The sequence below is a fragment of the Lethenteron reissneri genome, chromosome 24 (assembly GCF_015708825.2).
Source record: "Lethenteron reissneri isolate LAM-NWPU_2019-01 chromosome 24, ASM1570882v1, whole genome shotgun sequence".
NCBI classification, from domain to species: domain Eukaryota; kingdom Metazoa; phylum Chordata; class Hyperoartia; order Petromyzontiformes; family Petromyzontidae; genus Lethenteron; species Lethenteron reissneri.
In genome coordinates, this window is record NC_083802.1 from 15,139,255 (window position 1) to 15,162,446 (window position 23,192).

Sequence of the window (23,192 nt, forward strand, 5' to 3'; positions counted from 1 at the left end):
CAACGACCACTGCAGTATGGAGTGGTGGGGGGGGGGCCCTTTGTCCAGCATTATTTGTTTTTTAATGTGTGTTGTAAGGGACCATCAGGTTTATTATGCTGCTGTTTTTTTTCCATTAAGAGCTGGACACGATCAACAGCCTGACCTTGTATAAGAATCAATGCCTCATGTACGTAACATAAGCTTTCAGAACGCTGGCAAAAAATTGGTCATGTGGTTATGGAGAAGTGGGTAATGGAGTTATGATCATTTCCCGAGTCCATAACCACACCATGCAGAGCAGCAAATTGCTGAGTACCTGGCTGTGTGCACAGCAGAACTCCGGTGCGTTTCATTCACTGCACACACAATTTAATCTGCAGCCGCTCCTGCTGTGTCACGGAACATACATGCACAAGCCTACGATAAATAAGTTTGTGACCTCTCTCCTCCTCTGCCCATCATTTCCCGAAATCTACAAGATGGCGAGGCTATAACATTTGCACAGATTAGGTGATTATGAGCGGAAATTGATAATGAAATTAACTGTTAATTTATTAGAGTAAAACTGGATTGTTATTATCGACTTGCATGTCTTACAAAGGCCACTTACTGCTATGACTTGTGAGGATGCTCATCTGCTCATCATTCCGAGGTTATGCAGTGAGCTGGCATTATGAGTTAAGGAGGCTGGATGTGTGGTTTAACAAAAATAATAATTGAAACTGTCTTCACGCATCAGCCTATTTATTCATCATTCCGTTCAGTAATTGTTATCGCTGATGCTGTTTAGTATTCCGCTGCTGCAAAAATGTGCCCTTGTAAATGCGCACTTTTAAGATCGTATTCTTTTTTTGTAACAATTTTCTATTTTACCAGGTAAGGCCCACTGAGCTATATAGCTCTTTTTTTAGAAGCGACAAGTTATAACTCAACGAAGTGGCTTATCAGGTGGAAATTTATAGCAACCAAATACTCTAAATGCACCTTTTTAAATGTGGAGGGAAACACCAGAGGACCCGGAGAAAAATCCATGCCACCACAGGGAGAGAGAGAGACACGCAAACTCCAAATATACAGCAGGCGTCTAGAGTCGGGATTGATCCCACGACCTCCTATATACCAGCCGAGGCATAACATCTTGCTGACGAGCACGCGGCACGACCTCAAAAGTAAAACCAGACGAGGCAACGATGTTGACTTGTTAGTCAGTCTGGCCCAGGAGCCCCCAGTAGGATCTCAGAGCCACACTTTGTTAGTTGGAGGTGGGGGGGGGGGAGGTTGTCCTCCGATCGAATGGTTTCCGGCAGTTATTGTTGTGCCTTGGGGCTCAGCAACTGATTTAACAGATAGCCACGACGCCCACTGACGCCCACAGTGGCTGCGCTCCTGGCCCACAGACATGACACGCTGTCACGTGACGAACCCGCCGCATGTCTCGCAGGATGCACAGCCCGTGCGCTGCCTGTGCGCGTGGATCGCCGCGTCCGCAGCCGACCCCGGCGCCCGCTCAGCGTGGGCCCAAGCCTGGGATGCGGCGGAAGGGCAGCCCGAGGAAGGACCGGGGCAGGAGATGGCCGCGGTGTGGGGACCCTGTGCGCTTTCGGGCCTTGTGCAGGACTGCCTGGGGCGACGGCTGACTCACGTCCTCATTAGCGGTTTCCAGCTCTTTCTGCCGGTACAGCCGTGACACGTCCCTGCTGCCGCTCAAGTGTAGCCCTCTCTGGGTTCGCTCCATACGCGTGAAGTGTGCGTGGGGATTTGTCAATGACCCCTAAGCGTGGTAAATAAAGGAAAGTAATTTGTGGGGCGAGGGATGTAAAAAAAGGCATGTCTGAATGAATAATACAAATGTTTATATGTATTGAGGTATAGGTTGGGTTCAGATGAGTTCCCGAGCCATAGAGTCTGTTAATTACCTCTCCACAGCCTTTAGAAATGTATTTTTCCAATATACATTTGAACTCGTGCGCAACTCATCAGTTGTGCTTTTCTCTCCCTGCAGAAGTGTCCCTTCCAGCATTTGCTGCATATGTTTGAGCTCTGCATGGAGCAGAAAGACTACAGCGGCGCCAAACTGAAGCTCCAGGATTTCATACGGGACCTGGATGATGTGGGTGCTACCATTTATTTTTTGTTTATAAAAATCTTTGTTTCTTTTCTAATGTACATTCTTCCAATGTCGCGAGCCTCAATGCATGTGAAGGAGTTGATGACGAAAATTGTTTCCATAATTGCAGTTATTTTCTACCGAGTTGCGTATGACATCCCAAACAATGTAACAGACATCGCAGAAAGACCGTGAAAGATGACGCGGAGCAGAAACCCTTTTAATGTCTCTTCAGTAGATCTCTTTTAGCCAAACAATAGCCCCTTTAAATGGTGCTATTTCCTTTATAAAGCATTCATTTATGAATTGTTAAAACACAGGACTGAGTCTGATATTTTGTGAATAATGAACTCTGTGATGTGTTTTGTATGTCTCCATCAGTGGCCCATTGCCAAATCTCTTGTAATATGCCCGATCCCATAATATCTCAGAAGCTGTACAGGGTTAAACCACCCGGACAGTGCTCGAATGGGCAACTACCACGCATGAAACAGACAAGTAGGCTGCTACTGCGAGGCTACATTGTCAAAAGAAGTCGGTGCAGCTAAATACATTTCCGTGCTTTTCACCCTCACCATGCCTGTACTGACCACCGCAGTTAAGTATGGTCATATGACCTCTCACAGCCTGCGACGTGGGGGAGGCCATCCTCGAGCGGTGGACTAACAAAAAGCGCTGTACAAGTGCAATTGTTGATGACCATCTTCTTGGTTCTTTCGGTAAAGTCACGTAGAAGGGAAGTAATAAAATAATAAAAATTTAACATAATAAAATAATTCTCACGACGTATCGGCCACAACGCAAGCAGCCGTCCTCAGGTGAAGAATGAAACACCACCAAGCTTGGAGCGTATATTTAAGCTGGGTTGGAGGGGGGAAGAAGAGCGCCTTGACAAAATAATTTGCATATCAAGAGGAATTTAGCATATTTATGGGAAATGCGTAGGAGGTGGGCGGGGGGTTTCAAAGTCATATTATGCCCGCGCATTATAATGCACCTCCTACGTTGATGACCATGTTGAAACCATCTCACCCGATGTGTACCTGGACACGCATATGTGAGCGCGAGGAGCGGCAGCGTAGTGGTTCGCGCACTGCGCTACGAACCTGGCGGCCCGAGTTAGATTCCTGACCATGGCTAATGTCACAAACTAACTAGTCCTTGACCTCGACTAGATTAAGTCGGCTTGGTGCAGTGTGTAAACAGCAGCATTTGAAAGGCAAACGGCAGCCAGACGGTCATGGTGCTAGCCCACACCGCCCCCCTAATGTGCGCTTTCCCAGCCTTCATAGGTGCTCATCAACAGCACTTGCCCCAACAGGTCTCTTGAAAGCTACACGGGGGAATCTTTGGTTTCGTATGTGCGCAGCTGAAGGTGTTGTGCCCGCACGGGGACAACGAGGGGGTCTCCGTGGAGTGGCTGGAGACGCAGGCCTCCATGCTCCTGCTGCTGCTCATTGAGCGCAGCGACACACCCTATCAACTTCACCGCCTCTTCCGCCTGCTGTCCAAGTCGCAGCGCATCCTGAAGTCCACTGGTATGTGCCATGTGACTTCATCTTCTTGGTTCTTTCGGTAAAGTCACGTAGAATGGAAATAATAAAATAATAAAAATAAAACATAATAAAATAATTCTCACGACGTTTCGGCCACAACGCAAGCAGCCGTCCTCAGGTGAAGAACAGGTCTGTCGAGAAAACAGAGTCTGAATGACACCCCAGGCTGTGCCATATGCTTTACGCAGCCGTCATCGTCTTCTCTCGGCCAGCTCATCTTCCTCACCCCTAACCCACCACCCCCATAGACTCAAAACTTTTCTAAATAAGAGATAGATTGATGTTTCGGTTGTCTTGGATACTTCCACTCCCAGCGACACAATTGCTATGTACTGTCTCTTCTAAACCCTTAAGTGCATGGGGTTGGCTGGTCGGATTTTATTTTTCCATACACTTTAACTCTCCGCCTCTTCTCCCATCATATGAATGAATGAACCTGCATTCGTATTGTGCTCTAGCATAAAGCAAAACGTCTCGGAGGGCAGATCCCCCAATTGGCAGCTGCCCACTGTTTTCACATCTCGTTTCACCACATCCCACCATCTCACCCTCAAATCTCCCGCTGCTCATCCTGCCCTGCCTCCGGCATCTCAACAGTGCACGTGGTGAACTCTTTCAACCCTCCCGTTGAAAGGGAGTCGTTCGGAAGGAAAGAGGTGACAAACTCGCGCGCCCTGCCACTCCCCCGCAGTGCACGACTTCACGGCGCTGAGCGAGCTGCTGGAGATCCTGCGCGGCTCGGGGGTTTGCGTTGCGCCATCGGTGCTGGCGGAGTTCAGCGCCGAGGCCCTGAGAGCCGACTGCGTGCGCATCACCGCGAGCCTGCAGGACAGGGGGCTCTTCACGCAGGCCAAGGAGGTGGCCGGCCTCGTGAGCCTTCCCGTCGACGACATGGTCGTTAACGAGGTGGGCGCCCCCTCCCGAACGTCGGAGATGGCGCGAGATGGCGCCGGGGTCGGTGACGTGGCCTAGTGGTGGGGCGCGCTTGTCCGCGCCGCTTGACGTGGAGGTTCGCGATTCTGTCGCGTGGCGGGAGGAGGGTAGAGCGGAAAATTGGCATCATACCTGGATGAACTAACTCCAAAGTAACTCATTGTGAGTTATGATATTTGTTTTAAACATTTGCAAGATTTGCTCCCAATATGATACAAGAAGCACTTTAAAAAATGTAAACTGCTTTGCCAAGTTACCGGTCGCACTAGCAAAAGACGTTTGAAGTGTCTGATGGTTGATCTGTAGGTAAGTTGTAACCAATTTTTTTTACTTGAAAAAAAAAATACATTACACTTTTCATGCATTTTACCAAACTGTTTTCCTTGTAAAGTTTTTAAAAGGGAAACGCTCTTGAAAAGTTTGTATGTTTTGCCTTTCATTACAGATCATTCATTCCATCGGCACCATGAAGGACAAAAGCCAGTGGCAGGAGCCGAAGGTGAGGGTCTACTTTTGGAAGCGCTGCCACAGCACCTTCGAGGACATCACAATGTCCCCCCGAAAGGCCGCAGAGTTTTTCAAAACGCAGGCATCGGAGCTTTCCAAGTGGCATGCGGAGTCGGACAGCGAAACGCCGGATGCCCACAGCAGAACTGAGACCGCTACGGAGCTTGTGTACGAGGAGCTCTGCTTGCTCACACTCTCCGGCCACTGGCTCGGCAGCGACAAGACAGCGCGTGCCGAGGAGTTGGAAGCGACGGAGAAGCGGTGTTGGTTTCACAAAATCCGGCTGCTTCTGTCCACGGGCAGAAGCCTTCGTCCAAAATTAAGCAGGCACAGAATCGAGGATAACCTGGAGACTGACGTACTGGGCTTGAGCCAAACCATCGCAAAGTTCTGTTTCTCAGACCATCCCCTCCTAAATGAGCCACTCCAGCTATCCCTCAAGAGGCTGCCCTCCTTGTCGGAGAGCATCGTGCGATCGCAGGACGAGCCGGTGAACTTTGAGACAGACCCCACCGTGCTGGACGAGCGCGAGACCCAAGCCCTGCGGACGCTAGTGAACCAGTCGTTGGACGCGAGTAAGATTTCGGAGGCCGTCCGCGTGTGCCGCTACTTTGGCCTCAGCTGCTTCGATGTACGATTGGCCATGGGCTGCCTTGCGCTGGCCCGGGGGGAGGAGAGTGTCAAAAGCCTGCCCACGGACATCCTGAGCATCCTCACAAGCGACGGTGACACTCACACTGCTCGGCATCGGAGCTTGAGCGGTGAGAACTGGCATCCCGATTTCACTTTGGCGGCGTCTAACGGTCCTTTCCTTCCCCTCCTTCCCTCTCCCTCATCCTCTAGTAGTTTCAGTTTTCAACACTTTCCATTCTGGGGGTGTCAACAAATATTTTTCACCGATATATTTTTTTTTACATGTGAAAATTGCTGTAAAGGATACATTTGGTTGGGGGGCGGGTGGAAGCACGTTTAGTTTATATATTCAAGTTGATTTGCATGATTAATACTGTAGTTTTGCATGTACACACACCTGTGCAGTACGGATGGCAGGGTGAGGTTAATGGGCTCATAGAGATCTTGAATGGAATGAGATGCGCTAGCTCTGAATATCAATGAGCATGTAAATATCAGTGGGAAATAGCATACTCTAGAGATTGTTTAATATTGCTGTGGAGTCTGCAACGAGACAGCTGGTGTGTTTGCCGCCAATAAGTAATTTGTTTTAGACTGAATCCGCTCAAGAAATGCACAAGCAGTACTTGTGGCGCAGCCTGACCTTCAAAACAACACTCAACTGACTCCGTGAATTAGAATTTAAATCTTTATTTAGACTGGAGGAATCCAATGAGCTATGAAGCTCTTTTTCACAGATGTCCAGTAAGCGGGCTGGTCAGCATGTATACGCATCCTTTAAAAGCAGTAGCAGTTCAGGGGGAAATAATTGCCTTAATAATTGGCCACTGTCTTACGATGTGGAGGTTGTATGTCTGTTGAACTTCTTTCACACCGTACGTAGCCAACTGCGCGAATTCTGAGATGCGGTGATGGAACAATGACTCCACCAAATATGCACCCATACCTCTCTCATTATACAATCGTCTCCCAGCACACAAAGATAAATATCCCCCGTGTGACCTTAACAGACTTTTGGGGCAAGTGCTGGTGGCGTGCAGCACCCTATGAGGGCTGGCACAGCACACGAGGCGGCGAGTTGTCAGCACCACGCTTTCTTAAACACAAAGAGCAGTTCTAAAGAAACAAGTTGCGGTTGCAGCGTGCGGCGGGCGGGTTTTCAGCCATCGCGTTCTAACCGTGGCGCCGCTCTTCCCTCTGCGCAGTGTCGAGTACCAGCTCGTTCGTGTTGGTCCCCTCGGAGGAAGAGAACGGGGTGGCGAGGGCGATCTCTGCGCTGGCGGGCGCGTGCACCTTCGGCGGGCAGTTCTGCCGCCAGGTGCTCAACGCGTACGAGCTGGCCAAGGTGAGGTGCGGTGCATTGCGATGCGAGGAAGCTTGTGCGCTCGCCTTCGGTCGTTTCCTGTTGCTCGCCTCTGCGATCCTGAACTACGCCGCGTGCAATGAATAACTCGATCTTTCAATTCTTTGCAAAAAGTCAAAGTTGGAAAAATGACTCGCTTCAAATAAAATGTCAGGGTCCGCTGCCGGATGAAGGCCTCTGTATGCCTTGTCTGATCGTGGGAGTTGTTTAATCATGCTTCACCACACCGGTTGGTGCAGGGGTGCAGGTTGGTGAAGGGGTGGCCCCTAAACTGGTTCAGATATTGCTCGCCAGTTACGTTGGTCAATGTCTGGAGTCGGTGCACTCACAACTACGCCGTCACTCGACCTCCCTTTTGGTATACCCGTAATCATATCTGTCGTTCGCATGTACGCGGTTCTGTACTGCATTTGAGCACATTATCGTTAGAGTTATTGGCGTATTCAAATTATATTACAATTCTTGCATGAATCAAAAGTGTAAAAAAAATATTCCAGCAATGGAAATTCCACATTACCATGGCAAATGCCATTGTTTCCATCGGACTAGAGGCACCACAGTGGCAAGATGTTAACCTACTCACGTCCTTATCTGGCCGGGCGGCTCAGCAGTCGGGCCAGCTGCTCCCAAGAGTCTGCATGTTAAAATCCTGGTTGACAGTTGATTCAGCCCATCATACCTCATGGGGTAGATAAAACAACCCCTGCCATAGGTATGCCTAATTTCCAGCACTTGTTCATGGGCTGCAAACAGGAGGTGAGTGCTGTCTCAATGCTCACTTGAGCAGGAAATCACTTTGACTTTGAGTAGCTCTCACCGTATTGGTGACCTGACGAGACGTGTGAAGATAATGGCTATGGGTGTGGGAGCCCATCACTGAAATAATAAGACTGCAGGCGGCTTTTGTAATTTGTAAAGGTCAAACAGTCGTGGCTCCAAAGTAGGGAAGCTCCTTCGTCGTAGAGCGCGTTAATTGAAAAACACTGCGCTTTGAATTCACCTACAGGCAGATGGGCATTTTTTTAGTGGCCAAAATTATAGAGAGTACAATTTCAGAGTGTACATTGGTCATGGTGATAGAGGCGGCAAGGCCTCGATAACACATTCCTGCGGAGGGAGCTGGTAGGAACGTTGGGTTGCTCGGTCAATGGCCAGGGTCAACGGCGGCGTGGTGTATTCCGCAAATATGCCCGACTGTGAGGGCGGGCACAAGCCGGCGTGAGTAGGTTCAACGTTGAGTTTTATAAGGGCACCACGGGGTGACCAGCCCCTCCCCACCCAGCCCCTCCCCACCCTCCCCACCCTCCCCACCCAGCCCTTCCCCTGCCTTCCCCACCCAGCCCCTCCCTCCCCACCCAGCCCCTCCCTGCACGACGGACAGACGGACACAATAATCCCCTGTGGGCTGGTGTAACCAGGAGGTTCCTACCAGTAAAAGTAGTGAACAATATTGACAAGGTGCCCTTTGGAGCAAAAATATGGAAGGTGAGATTGGTGTGTAGGTGGAGACAATATTTAACAATGTGGCACTTAAAAAAAAACAATAAAAAAAAGTCTGAATTTGACAAAGTGTTTGCATCTATATATTTTTCATCAGGGATAATAAAACCTAATCGGTCTCATTACTGTAAAACTTGACCGTGGATAAGCGGTAACTAAAGTTTTTCAGGTTGAAGTGTCGAAACATGAATGCGCATCCATTGACTTATCTGGAAAATCCTCATGGAGTGTCAACACTTGTTTTCTTTAACATGAGGTCCTGCATCGCTATGGTTAGTGAGTTTCACTGATAATAAGTGTTTGTTTGGCATGTGGGAAGAAGCGATCTAATGCTCACGAGCCGATATGCTGTACTGCCATCTCGCCGTTGTTGACGATGCCACCTTACCCACCTTGCCCACCGTGGGGCTTCAGGACCTGGGCCGGGACTTTATGTCCGTGCTGAGCGCAGACGGAGAGGCTTTGATTCGCGATGTCCTGAGCTCGGAGCGCCCTGACCGAGTGGCGCGCGCGCGTATGCTGGCCGACACCCGGCGCGTTCCGACAGAAACCATCGCCACTCTCCTTGCCGGCATCATCGAGCGATCCTTACTGTCCGTGGACAGTCCCGGTGAATTTCTTTGCGGTTCGCTCATGTTTGTGTATTTATGTTGAACTTCTTTCGCGCTGTGTACGTAGCCAACCGTGCTAATCGGAGGTGCGGGGGAAGGACGAAAAACTAAACGCAAAAATACGTTTTAAGAAAATTCGTTTTAAATCTAGATTTTAAAAATTTAGATTTAAAACTGCATAGCACCAGTGGCTTCCTGATATCGGAAGGAAGAGAATTCCAGATGAAACAACACGATGTAGTGACTGTCTTTGTTCCATGGTTAGCCAAAAGCTGCTGCAACGATGACTGGAGTTTGCATGATGGTTTATGCTCCTTGACGAGATCGGCAAGCTTTTGTGGTTCATGTGTGGGGCAAACACTTTGTGTGTAATGTTTGGCAACCGGAAGCGAATACAACTCAGCGAGCACTGGACGGACACGGCCGGATTTTGTAGCTTGATTTCGGTGTTTAAAAAATAATAGCCTTTTCCTTTGATTTGTTGAATTGCATTTTAACGTGACGTATTTGTGACACACACCATAGTGCGCATTATAGTGACTGAAGGTCACGTTTCCATTGGAATTACATGGTCCAAAGGAACATTTAGTCTGTGGTTGGTTGGTATGAGTTATTTTTTCTTTAAGTTAACCCCCCCCGCCTTCCATTGTGACTCACTAATTCTGACAGACTGATTTGCTGCGGATCTATCATCCTACGCTCCATGGAATTGTGATTTCTTGTTAAGCTGGGTGAGTGTACTGGCAGACTAAAATATCGATTGTAGCCTGGTTCTTAACCTCAGTGAGTGTACTGGCAGTCTCTTTCAGGCAGTCTCACCCAGTACGCTGACTCAGGTTAAGAACCAGGCTACAGTCTACATTATAGACTTCCAGTACGCTCACTCAGTTTAATAACCATTGCTACAGTCTACATTACAGACTGCCAATACGTTCACCAGCTTAAAAACTAGGCTACAGTCTACATTAGACTGCCAGTACACTCACCGAGGTTAAGAACCATTGCTACAGTCTTCTTTATAGACTACCAGTACACTCACCAAACTTAATAACCAGTCTACATTATAGACTGCCAGTACACTCACTCCGATTAAGAACCAGGCTACAGTCTAAATGGGTGTTTTTTAGTTTTTTATTATTTAAAAAAATGTATTCACTTTATTTTTTATTATTATTTTTCTTCTATGTACGTGACTTTACCGAAATAACCAAAGAATTAAAATGGCTTTTTAATAAGTGGTGTTATAAATAGATAACGTGTCTCCTAAGCCAGATGATATATCTATAATACATATACATACACAATTGCCAATTATACTGCATGCAGGCTTTAGACGTTCCTATCCTCTGCCTGTGACTGATTGTATCCACCGAACAAATACCGTATTCAGTGCAGAAATTTTCTTCCCCCCCCCCCCCCAATACCTTCTCCCTAAACTTCCCCTCCCCTAAAAAAATGTAATTTCTCCTCTGCCCCATGTTATCATAATGCACACTCATTCCTCAGTGTATGGTTTATTGGGTTGTGGTCACGGATGCGTTATAAATTCAGGATGACATTGTATAACAATTTCTAAATCATACATTGCTCATAGCACACCGAGCCAGTGAGCATAGCACAACACCCGCACAACTGCAACGTCAGCTGAATCTCAGGCCACGTCTCTCTAACACGGCAGCATAGGTTTTCGCGGTTGTGCTGTGTGCAGCTCTCCGATGTGTTTTCCGGTTTCAGCAAATGCATCGGGGAGAGAGAGAGAATCTATTGTGTACAGGTCGAACTGCTAAAACGCTTTCCCAAACAAACGTCATTTCTCATCTTGCGCTGACCACAGGGAAAGAATCAACGACGCGCCCAGTCTACCGGTTGGAGGAGGGCAAGCAAGGCTTCCTGCAGTTGCTCAAGCTGTGCGCTGACCCACCGGCACTCGGAATGAAACTCATGGCTGCCTCTGCCAAGCTCGGGGGTGAGCCACCCCCTGACCGTTTGAACTCCCCGACCCCTAAAGTCTTGACGCAGAAACCTTTGCGCCAGGTGCGCGGTGCGGTGGCTGTTTTGCGCGCTTGGTATAATAACGCGCACGGCAGACATGTGGGTGACAATCGTGCGGGGGTGTGTTTTCTGTCGAGGCATGTTCACCGGCATCGCTTGCAGGGCACGCGATGTCGTAAAATCTCAGAAGCTAAGCAGGTTGGAGCTTGCGTAGTGCTTCGACGGGTGACTGACGTGCGCAAACAGGTTGTCGTATGGCTGCAGGGTAACATGGTGGCCCGCAGAAGCGGTGTGGCAAAATGTGTTGTTTTACTGTATTTATATGTTCACACATGTAGAGTATATGGACATTCCTGTGCCAATCTATTCCTGGATTAGGGCCTCCCCAAGCCGTGCGGGTCGTGGGGGTTATTTTGACCGTACTTCACCACGCTGGTCAGTGTGGGTTGGGTGATATGGAAGCCTAAACCTGGTAACATATAAGTACTGTACAACATTTAATGTTGTTGTTGCATTGCTGTGTGCGGCCCACAACATAGCCTCACCGCATAACATGCTACACATGGTGGTCCGTCCAGCCTCCAGGATGTGATGAGGTTGGTCATATTACAGGTGATTCGGTCGAACTGCCATACAATTTTTAATCAGATTTACACGATTACATGAACACACATCTTTTTTATAATGCTGTTCAGTTTACATGCTGCAGTCCTCGGGGTTGCTTGACATTCTAGAATGATGCAACTTTGTCGTGTTGCTTGTTATTTTTGGCTCTCTGCCACGTCTGCCACATCAATTACCCGTGAAAGTGGCACGGCGAATTGGACCATGCCGGTTGGCTTCTGGAAATGATAAATGTCAGTGGTGTTGCACCCAAAAAAAAACGCAAATGTTCTGGTGAATTCCCGCAGGTGAGAAATTTTGTGTGCGCACACGTTGCATGAAGCCAGTTAAGCCCAAGTGATATTCGTGAATCCAAGAAGGCTCTGCTCGCCATTGACTTGCGCCGAGGGGTGTGAATGTCTGCTCCTGCCATGCCCCATCGTCGCTTTCTAATGAGCAATGTTAGGAGGCGTTGCGACCGTTTCGCCGTTTGCTGTACTCGGGCGGAGAGGCGTTTTTGATGGTTGCGCTGCTCCTAGCATATTACGCGATGGAAATTGGTTGACCTCGTGTCTTATTAAGTGCATTACAATTTCCCCGGTGGCCGAACAGGGGGCTGGCAGGGAATGAATTGCACAGTCTGATGGAGTGCTTGCCCGCTGATAACCAAAATCGCGAGCCGTGCGCGGGTCACAGAGGCTCGCCGCGGGGTGGGCCATGTGTAATTTGCCGTTGGAGTCGTTTAAAACGGGTGGGGCGGAACCTATTCGTTATTGAGGGCCAAAATCGGACTTGTAGATACCTTTTTGGCAAGTCGCAACGTTGACAATAACGCAAAAAATAATTAGGGCTCACCTTTACCCGCACTGCTGCGGTGGCAGTACCTGCTGTCCTCTCAAACACGTCGATGTCGGATCACGCTTCCCAAGTAGGCACGCAGAGTTGGCTCACTCGCAGTGACAAGTATCGTTTGCGGGCCCGCTTCGAAGCAGTCGGGCCACGCATGGCTGCGGGCCGTGTGAAATGAAGGGTCCCCCCCCCACCCATGGCATATAACAGCTATGGTTGAGAATTCCTTTTTAAAAAACACCCGTGAAAGGTGCGTCCGTGTGTGCACGCGCGCTTGCGTTTTTTCTGAACCTTTGCTGGATTTGTGTTGGATGTTTGCGCGTGCACCATGTGCAGGCGGCAACAAGTCGGCTTGTGTGGAGCTCTTGCTGCTGGCCCACGAGTGCTTCACCATCGCGTGCCACATGGAGGGCATCGTGGAGGTCCTTCGGGTGGCCAAGCATCTCACCCATCACTGCCTGGTGCCTGCCCAGGAGTACAACCTCATGGTGGGTCCGAGCCTTCATCCAGCAGTGGATTGATCAATGGATGATGAAGAGCCAATGAGACCAGTAATCACTTTTGCAGTGAGAGATAGGGATTCAAATAAATATAGTTAAACGTTACTTATTCCTGTATAAACAAAGGAGTGCATAAAGCAGCGTTGTGAATGTTTTACAATGTAGTCAAACATTAACTATCAGTACCTTACAAAGTGCTAAATAAACCAAACGTAATCTGTAAAACACCCGTCATCAATAAAACGCAAATATTAATTAATTAAAATGGTCTACATGACACAGTGCTCATTGCTGCCAAGTCAAGCATTATTAATGGCCCTTTCAAGCAAACATTTATTTACACGTAATTTAAATTCCGGACACTGGATTGGTGAATCATACTACGGGTGGATAATGGATTCCCAAACACTGCCATTTATAATAAACTAGCTTTACTACCCGGCTTCGCCCGGGACTTGTATTCACCACGCCCGGCCTCCTTTGTCTCCCCAGTGGCAATGTTCACACACCACACCAGTTACTCGTTTGAGGCTGAGTCGACCTAGGGAAGGCCCAGGATCAGTTCAAATAATCGTCACCGGTGTTGGCCGTGAGCGGGAATCGAACTCGGGTCGCCGGGTTCGTAGCGCAGCGTAGCGCTAACCCAAAAAAAAACCTCTTATGGATGATATTGGTCGCGAAAGCCTCCTACGTGTTAAAAATAATAAAAACATTTATTGAATAAGTAGAGTCGTTTACTACAACGAGTAGGTATTTGCAGCCAGTATTAGTCATAATATATGTTTTTTTTGGTCAGGTCACGTTTCAAAATATAGTAGTAGTCTTCAGTTATTAAATGTACTGTTCTTTTTATTTGATGATGAAAGTAAAGCATTTTCTGCCTATGTTTGTCCTCTTCTGCCCATGGGCAGCACCCGGAGTAATTATTTCTCTTTGATGATTGGATCCCTCTGTTTGAGCGCCATAATTTGGTTAAGCTTCTCTCATTCTTCGCGCTTTCAGTTAGTAAATCCACTTCTTTTGACCCTCCGTAAGATGGTTTTGCTCACTTTTTGCATTACCGTTTTGTTAAATTGATTTTAGGATGCACTGTGGACGCCTACAAAACTGTCATTGTTTTCTTTTTCTCAATTAATTCCAGCACTGACCAAGGAAGCCTTGGAAATGTTTATTTGGCCCGGACTACCTTGCAGCATGAAAAACAAACGTTAATCTGCATTGGCATTCTGCCAGATGCTAATTCAAGGCACGCGTTCGCGTGCGTGCATGCGGGGATGTGAAAGCCCTGTGGGGAGGAGAAGCGTAGTGGTTAGCGCGATGCACTACGAACCCGACGACCCGAGCTTGTTTGCTGCTCATGGCCAACAATTGGTGAAGATTATCTGAACCCCACCCCCTCGTGTGCGATGCCAACCTACATAGGTGCCCCAACATTCCTGTTAAGTCTATACGGGAGGGGGGGAGGGGGGAATATTTGTCTTTGAATGCCCTGCTGCCCCCTCCTTCTTCCCCGATGCAACTGATAGGTGCGGCTGCTGGTGGAGATGGGACGCTACACGGAGATGACCTACATCCTCGACATCCTCAACCAGAATCACCAGTTTGAGCTGCTGCTCCGCAAGAAAGGCACCTCCGTGAGTGTGCGTTATGCGCTCTGCAAGCGACGACGCGCCCGCTGTTTCACGCACACCGCACTGGGGTAGGACTAGGAAGTGCCCGTTCTGTCACTTTACAGAATTATGGTAATTTAAAATGAAATATATTGTATGTCAAACGGAAAAAAAACCTTTTATTTAACGCTTCAGTGCTTTATGTAAATCAATCTACCATAAGTACTATTGATGTATGCGAATGAAACCCTCTTCAAGAAACGTTTCTTTACTTCAGAGTGCACATGTGCAAGCCTCTTGCCAATCCACTGCTGGATGAGGGCCTCTCCCCAAGCCGTGCGGGTCGTGTGGGTTGGTGGTAATAGGCGTTTGAGCCCCAAATCCACTGTTATACAATCCATTGTACAATACAACAATGGATTGTACAATACAGTTTACAATACAACAATGGATTGTACAATCCATTGTACAATACAACAATGGGTTGTGCTACAATCCATTGTACAATAAAACAATGGGTTGTGCTACAATCCATTGTACAATACAACAATGGGTTGTACAACAATACATTGTACAATACAACAATGGATTGTACAACAATACATTGTACAATACAACAATGGATTGTACAACAATACATTGTACAAAACAACAATGGATTGTACAACAATACATTGTACAATACAACAATTGATTGTACAACAATACATTGTACAATACAACCATGGATTGTACAACAATACATTGTACAATACAACAATGGATTGTACAACAATACATTGTACAATACAACCATGGATTGTACAACAATACATTGTACAATACAACCATGGATTGTACAACAATACATTGTACAATACAACCATGGATTGTACAACAATACATTGTACAATACAACCATGGATTGTACAACAATACATTGTACAATACAACAATGGATTTTGCTGTAAACTGCCCACTCATGACGATGTTACACCATAAAAGCCGACTACACATAGTCGTTGCCCACCCAACCGCTATTCAGGCTCAATCTTAGCTTCCAAGATGTGATTCAGAACGAGCGCATTCGGTGGTTGTTTTGCCATCGGGTATTTTCTGCAATACACACAGAGATGAACGTGTTGTTTGCGTGGAGGTACGGCTTCCTCAGATTTATGGCTACCATATAATTGTCCATGAGTAGACACTACATGATACATTGGTGGAGAGTTGCATCTTATGCATGTGATTGTATTTATTCATTATATTCAATGCAAATTTAAATTCCACGGAGGCACAATCTTAACTGATTGTTTCTGCTCGTTCTCTCCCAAGACGTGCATTGTTCAGATGTCTGCAGAACCGTGATTTGTTTACTTATTGTTCGTGTCAGTTACTGTACACTTCAATCTTTGTCCTTTATGCAAGCCGCAGGCAGCTGTTTCGGGGTCACATTGTAGCCATGGTGCGTGTTATTATTTATGAAAGTGATCGTTCATATTTGCCGAGTTTTCATGTGCGTGATATCGCAAAGGTCAAGCATTTGCCTTCAGTGCGGGCTTTTGGCAGCTGTCTGCAAGCAACGCGGATAATTATGGCAGTGATAACGCTAATGATTTGACCATTTCGAGCAGGCAGGTGAGTGAAATTACACTGGAGTGATTTTTAGTTGCGTGCACATGCTGCCGCTCTTGCCTGGTGCCAATTTTCCTTAAAAGCGCTTGTTTGTAAGAGCAGCGACATCAATGCCACTCTATAATCGCAATGCGTAAAACTGTGGTGGTTAGATCATGACTGATGATGTTGATTGCGTAAAAAACCTTCGGTTGGTGTAAAAATTACTGTTCGTAGAGGTAAAGGTACCAGCCCTGTAATATCTGGTTAGACCACTGTTGGAGGACGTTCCTCCATCAGAGGGAGGCTCTGGAGAGACCCTCTGGGGTATTTTATGTTCTATTTCCACACCGGTCAGACGTTTTGAGAGACTGGTGAGTGTACCCACACTTCAAAGACAATGATCCCCCGTGGCGATATTGACACACCGCACCAGGTACTCATTTGAGGCTGAGTCGACCTAGGGGAGGAGGCCCAGGACCGGTTCAAATAATCCTAACTGGTGTTGGTCGTGAGCAGGAATCGAACTTGGGTTGTCAGGTTCGTAGCGCAGCATGCTAACTGCTGCGCCACCGCTCCCCATACCCACACTTCACCCCCTGGGTGGACAGAAGCACATAGGACCTAAGAAACTTGCACCATTATTTTAACGACCACGCCAGGAGATCAAACGAGTGACCTCTGGATGCAGGTTCACTGTCAACCATTACACCCCACAACAGTATCCTGGTTTTTTTTGGCCACAAATGATAGCTCAACGGAGTGGCTTATCGTGTGGATATGTATACCAGCCACATACTCTTAAACGCACGTTTATTCTGAATGTCGAGGGAAAAACTGGAGGACCCGGAGAAAAAACCACGCCACCACGGTGAAAGAGAACACCCAAACTCTGAATATACAACAGGCATCAGGGATCAGGTCGAGCCCACGACCTCCTGCATCCCAGGCGAGGGAGTTAATATCTCGCCACGCAGTGCCCGAATTATTATCGTTGCGCGCCACACTGCCAACTTTCTGTGGAAGTGACACTAAAATTATCAGACAAACAGACACTCAAAACAGGTAGCCATGTACGTATAAATGTCGAACTGCTTCCACACCGTACCATGACGGTAATGTCACGGCCTGCCCCATGGTCGCCCCCCCCCCACCCACGCAGGACGGACGACTGAAAGCCGCGCTGCTCAAGTACATCCGCCAGCAACACCCGGGGGACAGCGAGAAGTACAACATGGTGGCGCTGTGCTTCAGCATGAGCCGAGAGATCGCGGAGAACCTGGAGGGGGCGGCGCGCACTCGCCTCAAGCTCATCGCCGCCCAGCCCTGGGGTGAGTGGCGTCTGTCGCAGAGCCGGTGGGCTCCAGCGACGTGGCCTCAAAGTGCACCTGGCCTGGCACAGGCGCCGTGGTGACGTCACCGTCACTTAGTGGCGAATGGCGGGTATTGGTATCGGGCTCCGGGTGCAGGCTGCTGGTTGCGCTGGAACAGAAGAGGGGGTTAAAAGCCCGGTTTTTTACACTGGGGCCAATCCATGTTGCTGATGCACTGCTTGCAATGGGTGTGCGCGCGTAACCTTTTTAAATCGCTCGTGTTGCCGGATCGCTGAGTTTGGTTTCACACTTTTAAGGGAGTGAGCGCGAGCTGTTATGAGAAACGCGCTGTCACTAACCCACGAAATGTTCCAAACGGACCGTCCCTCTATTATCGCCGATTGCACACTTGATACATTTGGTACAAAGCTAATGATGGCATTTGAAGATGGTGGCTAAAGCGGTAGTTGCACACGTTCAAGAATCCCGTTGTTTGGCGTTGTCGCTTGCGGCTATTACTTGCGTGAGAAATATCTTTCAAATTGGAGCTTAGATGAGCAGCGCGTCTTTCGCTCTCTTTGTTGAACTTTCAGTGGAGTCATGGGTGCGGCAAAACCCGTAGACGAGACCGAGGCGTCAATCGTTTCTCGTCACAGAGAAAACTGCGGTCCTTTCTTCTGGCTACTAAACCTTGAACAAAGTCTCGCTTAGCTCCTCGGGCAGCTTCACAATTTCCTCGCTCTCGTTGCCTTATGCACAAGGGGCCCTCAACCGCGGTATGTAAATGAAATGTGAGGTATCGAGGTTGGCAAGCAACCTGTGATTGTACATCAGCATGCTCTGTTTCCAGTGCTCAAATCGGCTGTGTAACCCAGTGCCATTAATCATACTAAATTTCTCATCCCTTCTTTTTACCTTGCAGTGTTTCCCTGTGGGATACGGCAGTGATCAGACAGACGTGTAGGTGTTTATGACGCAAAGGCGTGAAGGAACTTCAAAGTGAGCTCTCCGAGAGTCGGGCTGCGGTGCCTAATTTGTAATGCTGCTTTTGTATCTCTGTCCATTAGAGGTGACACCAGAGCTGAAATCAACACTGGAGCAAGTACTGACGTTTCTTAAGGATGCAACAGAGAGCTACAAGAAGGTCGGTACGACTGGCTTTTTGTGGCGGCTGCATCGCAATGAACTCTGCAGAGTAATGGGTTTGTTTACCATTGAGGGTGGTTGCATAATAAACAAGCTCTTTAGCTTACTCGCCACTTCGTCAGTTAGCTTGGAGATGTTGGCTCTATCCTCGCAGCTGCTCTTGAAAGTGAGCTTCAAATCCACGGCAGCACAAACCACAGGGGTAGACGATTGTGTTCCTGAGTCTCGGGCATACAGATGATTTGAAGATTAGCTAGAGCAAGGCTAACAAAAGTCTCCACACAATCACAAACATGGTGGCTTTTCTTGAAAAAAGAGCTAAATGTGTCTCAAACTCTCAACCGGTTAAATGACGGACGTTAATTTATGCCTAATATGCAAATGTGGGTTGAATGGTTGCTGCCACTCTGTCATTACTTTGACCATCAGCCATCATCCACCCATTCTAACAACGTGTCGTACCGAAGCCCGCTTACCTTTTTCTTCATTTGAACATCATGAACCTGTGCGTTCCTCACCCCCTCTCTCAATGTCATTTCAACCTTGCGTCTCTCCACGCTTCTTCGTGCATTTTTTTTTCCAATTCCCTTAATTTCCATCTTTCTGACCCATATGTCACGGAAGATTACACACATTAATAATAATAAAAAACACGCTTTCGAGGACAAACACATTTAAAAGCGTTACACAATCCACCGCATATCCACAAATTTGTCCTTGTATTCTTTTTCATCATGTTTTTTTCCCCCCCCCCACCATTGCCGTGGCTACTCGTGGTGGCGGCTGCGGTGGCACGCGTTCGCAGGAGTCGTGCTTGCGGCAGGCGCTGTCGTGCGTGCGTCTGGCCAAGCTGGTGCGCCTGCAGCTGCACATGCTGGCGTCGGGCCAGAAGGTGCAACTCATCAACCTGGAGGGAGACGATCTGGCTCGCGTCGCCTGCTCGCTGCCCAAGTACTACCAGGTCGGCCCGCGGAGGATCCCATCTTGCAGAAGGGACAGCCACATGTGATATGGAGATTTAAAAGATGCTTTTGCAGAGAGTGTGAGATGGTGTGTGCCTGGTTTTAGGCAACTAAAATAATCGAGACCAATTGCCCTTCGCGCTTTATGACAGCGGTGTTAAACTTCTTGAGCAGTTTGAGATGAGTCGCAGTGATTAGATGGTTTGATGCTTAAAATAAAAAAAACACCGTGACTGCCTCATGCTGGACATCTTTAAACTGGCCTGCACAGCACGTGGCCATGCTCTGTAAAGGACAAAATGTCCTCGGATCTTTGATGTGCTGGCAAATGTGTTTTGTATTTATTCATCCCGTCGTGTATTATTATTATTATTGGAATGTTTCCTCTCTGTCCACGAAGGATTATGACTTGGGCTTTTTTGAATCAGCATCGCGGATGAAAGCTCTGTTTACATTACGCGTAGACAGGGTCCGGCGTCTTTGACCCCGCTTTAGAGGCGATAATCCACACCGTAGCATTCATTGAATGCTCGGCACTGTCGCCAATCTGCCGAGAGCTCTGTGTACATTCTGCAAATCTTTCCCGAGTAAATAGCACCTCTCAGTAGTCCTGTTCCTTGCGTAATTCCTGGTGCAGCGGGCGGTCAGCCAGGGTTGCAGAGGGAAAGTTTACTCGTGCACTTTACTCAGCGCGTTTAAAAATGTCACGGAGCTGTGTTTTTACTTCTGGAGTGAGATGCACCCCCAAGGGAAGAAATTTGGACCTTTTTTTTTGCGCTCTGCGTCGCCACGGGCAACCAAACAAAATTCGACAGTTCAAAGAGGCACTCACGCACTCACAATACATGTAGCGTTATGTCGTGCGCATACGAATCGGAAGTTAACAATCCAGCTGAACGTTATCAGTTATAGCCTCTTTGTCAGAGCCCTGCTCGATGAAGACCTTTCCCACACTGTGTCGGTTGTGGGGGTTGTTGGATCCGACTTTACCACACTGATTATATTGCAGCTTGGGGAATTGCGAGGCTCCAGGACCGGGATTCAGATATCCGCTAGCCACTGATGCCAACCAATGGCGGGGAATCGATGTTAGGTTTCCGCTGATGAATAACAGTGGTCCGCAAACTCACTGCAGCACCATCGCTCCCACCAATCGTTGCTATCAGGCTCCGGGACAGACAATGGGAAAAAAACATTCTACCGCTGAAATGATGAAATAATCAAAATTTTAATGGAATCGTGAGCCTGAATTGTCACAGTTTATAGAATTGTAGGGCAGGGCGCTGTGATTTCTTACAAACCTTAGAGCTCAAGGTCAGCGAGGGGTGGGTGGTGGGAGAAAGGGAAGGGCTCTGGGTCAATGAGGGGGCATGATGAGGCATATGTGGACTTTGTAAACTTAGCGTGAAGGGCAGTGTGTGTGTGCCGTTTCCACTTTCAGTAGAGTTGTGCTGCAGTCCTTTTGAGGGGGATTTCTGCATATATTTACATTTGAGGTAAAATACATGTGAACGAGATGCTGATTACTTTACCCTCATGAATGTTTCAATTGTTTATCGATGGAGTAATGTTTATGATGTTGCTATGACCTCTCGTTATTTCAGCAGGCACCCAATTGCGGGCCTCCAAGTGTGCTCTGCGCCACGTAGCCTCGTGCTAAATATAACGGACCATGCACATTCCAAATGTACCAATAATTGCCACTGCATGGCCTGCATAATGAATACTGATGCCTTAACGTCGTTGGGCAGTATTCCAGTCGCATTGACTTTAAAAAAAAAATCTAAATTACAATGCAAAGAAATACTTATTTCCATAATTTTGTCGCGTTTTAATGAACTGCGCGATGCGCCAAATTTTCCACGCACTATTTGTGCGTACGTTAATTGCCGCATGCAAGGGATAGGAATTTTGAATGCTAGCACATAGTCTGCCAAATTATTCGCACAGCTGCGCTCACCGTCATTAAACTACGCGACGGTTGTTGCCCATCGCACTGCCTTGAAATTACATCCCTTTATCACCGACCCACCTCCTTCCCCCCACTACTTCCCCCTCCACCTAACTCTACCCCAGCCCTTGCGTTTCCTCTCGCAGTGATGAACCTTGCGCTTGGCCGACACATGGCGTGCTTGTGCGTGTGCCGCAGGTGGCGACGGTGGCGGACGCGTACGGCTACAAACCTCGCTGGGCTGCGGTGCTTCACCACCAGGTGGTCCAGCAGGGAAACTTCAGCTTCTTCGATGACTTCAAGAGCCGGGGCCAGTTGGAGTCCGCTATAATCCTGGACGTTGTCAACATGTGAGATGACCCATGTTTCCCACGAGCACACGGAGGGATGGATAGGTCTACCCTTGCTCTGCCTTCCAACTCCCCCGCCTCCCGCACTGCCACCCTCATCACACCCCATCGACAGCCCTGTCGAATGCATTACAACGTTGACGTGTTTTTAATTAAGACCTCAGCTGTGGTGCATGTCGGTCGGTCAGAAGGCAGGAATGAGGGGGCTCTCATAGTTCTTCGATGGATTGTCAAAGATCGATATTGCGAGTCTACAATTAATTTTGCGTCCTCGTTTGTATTGTTTCTCGTTCCGTTTCGTTTACATTTTTATTGTTATCCCCGTTTAGCCTGAATGTAACAACATGCACAGGTGTGTTTAGTCTGCATTAATTGTAAATAATAAATTCTTATATCACAGAATCAACCGAAGCAACCCACTCGACTTCCTCGTTCTATACCTAAGCCCAAAGGAGTTTTAATTTCAAAGTCTTAAGTTGAAATTAAATGCAGTCATGAAAAATCTCCAACCAGCCAATGGTTGAGCTTAATTGGTCAAAATGTGTTCAATATATGGGCCATATATAAATACTGTATTTGTAAACTTGGCAATCTTGAGGGTTGGTGGAGGGTTCATGACAAATTTTGGCATAAAACCATCACTGGCCAAACCTTAAAAATGTATAAGGATAAGTCAATTCCAACACACACACAATTCAACGTATGTATCGTGAGCACGAGACATTATAATTGATGAATCAATGCATCGTCGCACGATGATCGGTCAGTGCTTGTGGCAGGCATTGACACCATTTAATTAATGACGTGCATCCTTACTTCACACTTTGCTGCACAGAAGACGAAGTGGCGTGCCTTCTTTGCCAGCACACAAATTACGTGCCATGCATAAATCCTTATAATTTTACCACTTGTGAATAACAATGCAATTTCAACTTAAAAGAGTGCCCTTAAAGCATGTAATTGCACATCACGGCTATAGCTTGGATTTTTTTTAGACAAGTCCATTGTCTCCACATACATGCAAGCATGGACCTATTTCTCGCTTGGTGGTACTAAGCTGGTGGTACAAATTACAGTCGTATGGCAGAGACCAATTTCTCCATGAGATGAGCATTGTTGGACTTCTCACAA

The 23,192-nt window shown here is 47.7% G+C and overlaps 1 protein-coding gene across 2 annotated transcripts in view; it reads left to right on the top strand.

The window, feature by feature from the left end:
* The window catches only part of SPG11 (SPG11 vesicle trafficking associated, spatacsin), a 109,779-nt gene that overhangs the window by 76,842 nt on the left and 9,745 nt on the right, over window positions 1–23,192 (top strand). Inside the window, exons 27-40 of one of the 2 annotated variants that reach the window (XM_061558395.1) lie at window positions 1,424–1,657; window positions 1,985–2,092; window positions 3,459–3,627; window positions 4,337–4,551; window positions 5,024–5,846; window positions 6,924–7,063; window positions 8,996–9,191; window positions 11,027–11,158; window positions 12,973–13,124; window positions 14,663–14,776; window positions 17,502–17,670; window positions 18,720–18,796; window positions 19,604–19,759; window positions 21,910–22,061. In XM_061558395.1, the coding sequence (XP_061414379.1) occupies window positions 1,424–1,657; window positions 1,985–2,092; window positions 3,459–3,627; window positions 4,337–4,551; window positions 5,024–5,846; window positions 6,924–7,063; window positions 8,996–9,191; window positions 11,027–11,158; window positions 12,973–13,124; window positions 14,663–14,776; window positions 17,502–17,670; window positions 18,720–18,796; window positions 19,604–19,759; window positions 21,910–22,061 (2,837 nt within the window). The remainder of the gene's footprint in view (window positions 1–1,423; window positions 1,658–1,984; window positions 2,093–3,458; window positions 3,628–4,336; window positions 4,552–5,023; window positions 5,847–6,923; window positions 7,064–8,995; window positions 9,192–11,026; window positions 11,159–12,972; window positions 13,125–14,662; window positions 14,777–17,501; window positions 17,671–18,719; window positions 18,797–19,603; window positions 19,760–21,909; window positions 22,062–23,192) is intronic. The other variant, XM_061558396.1, reaches the window with a different exon arrangement.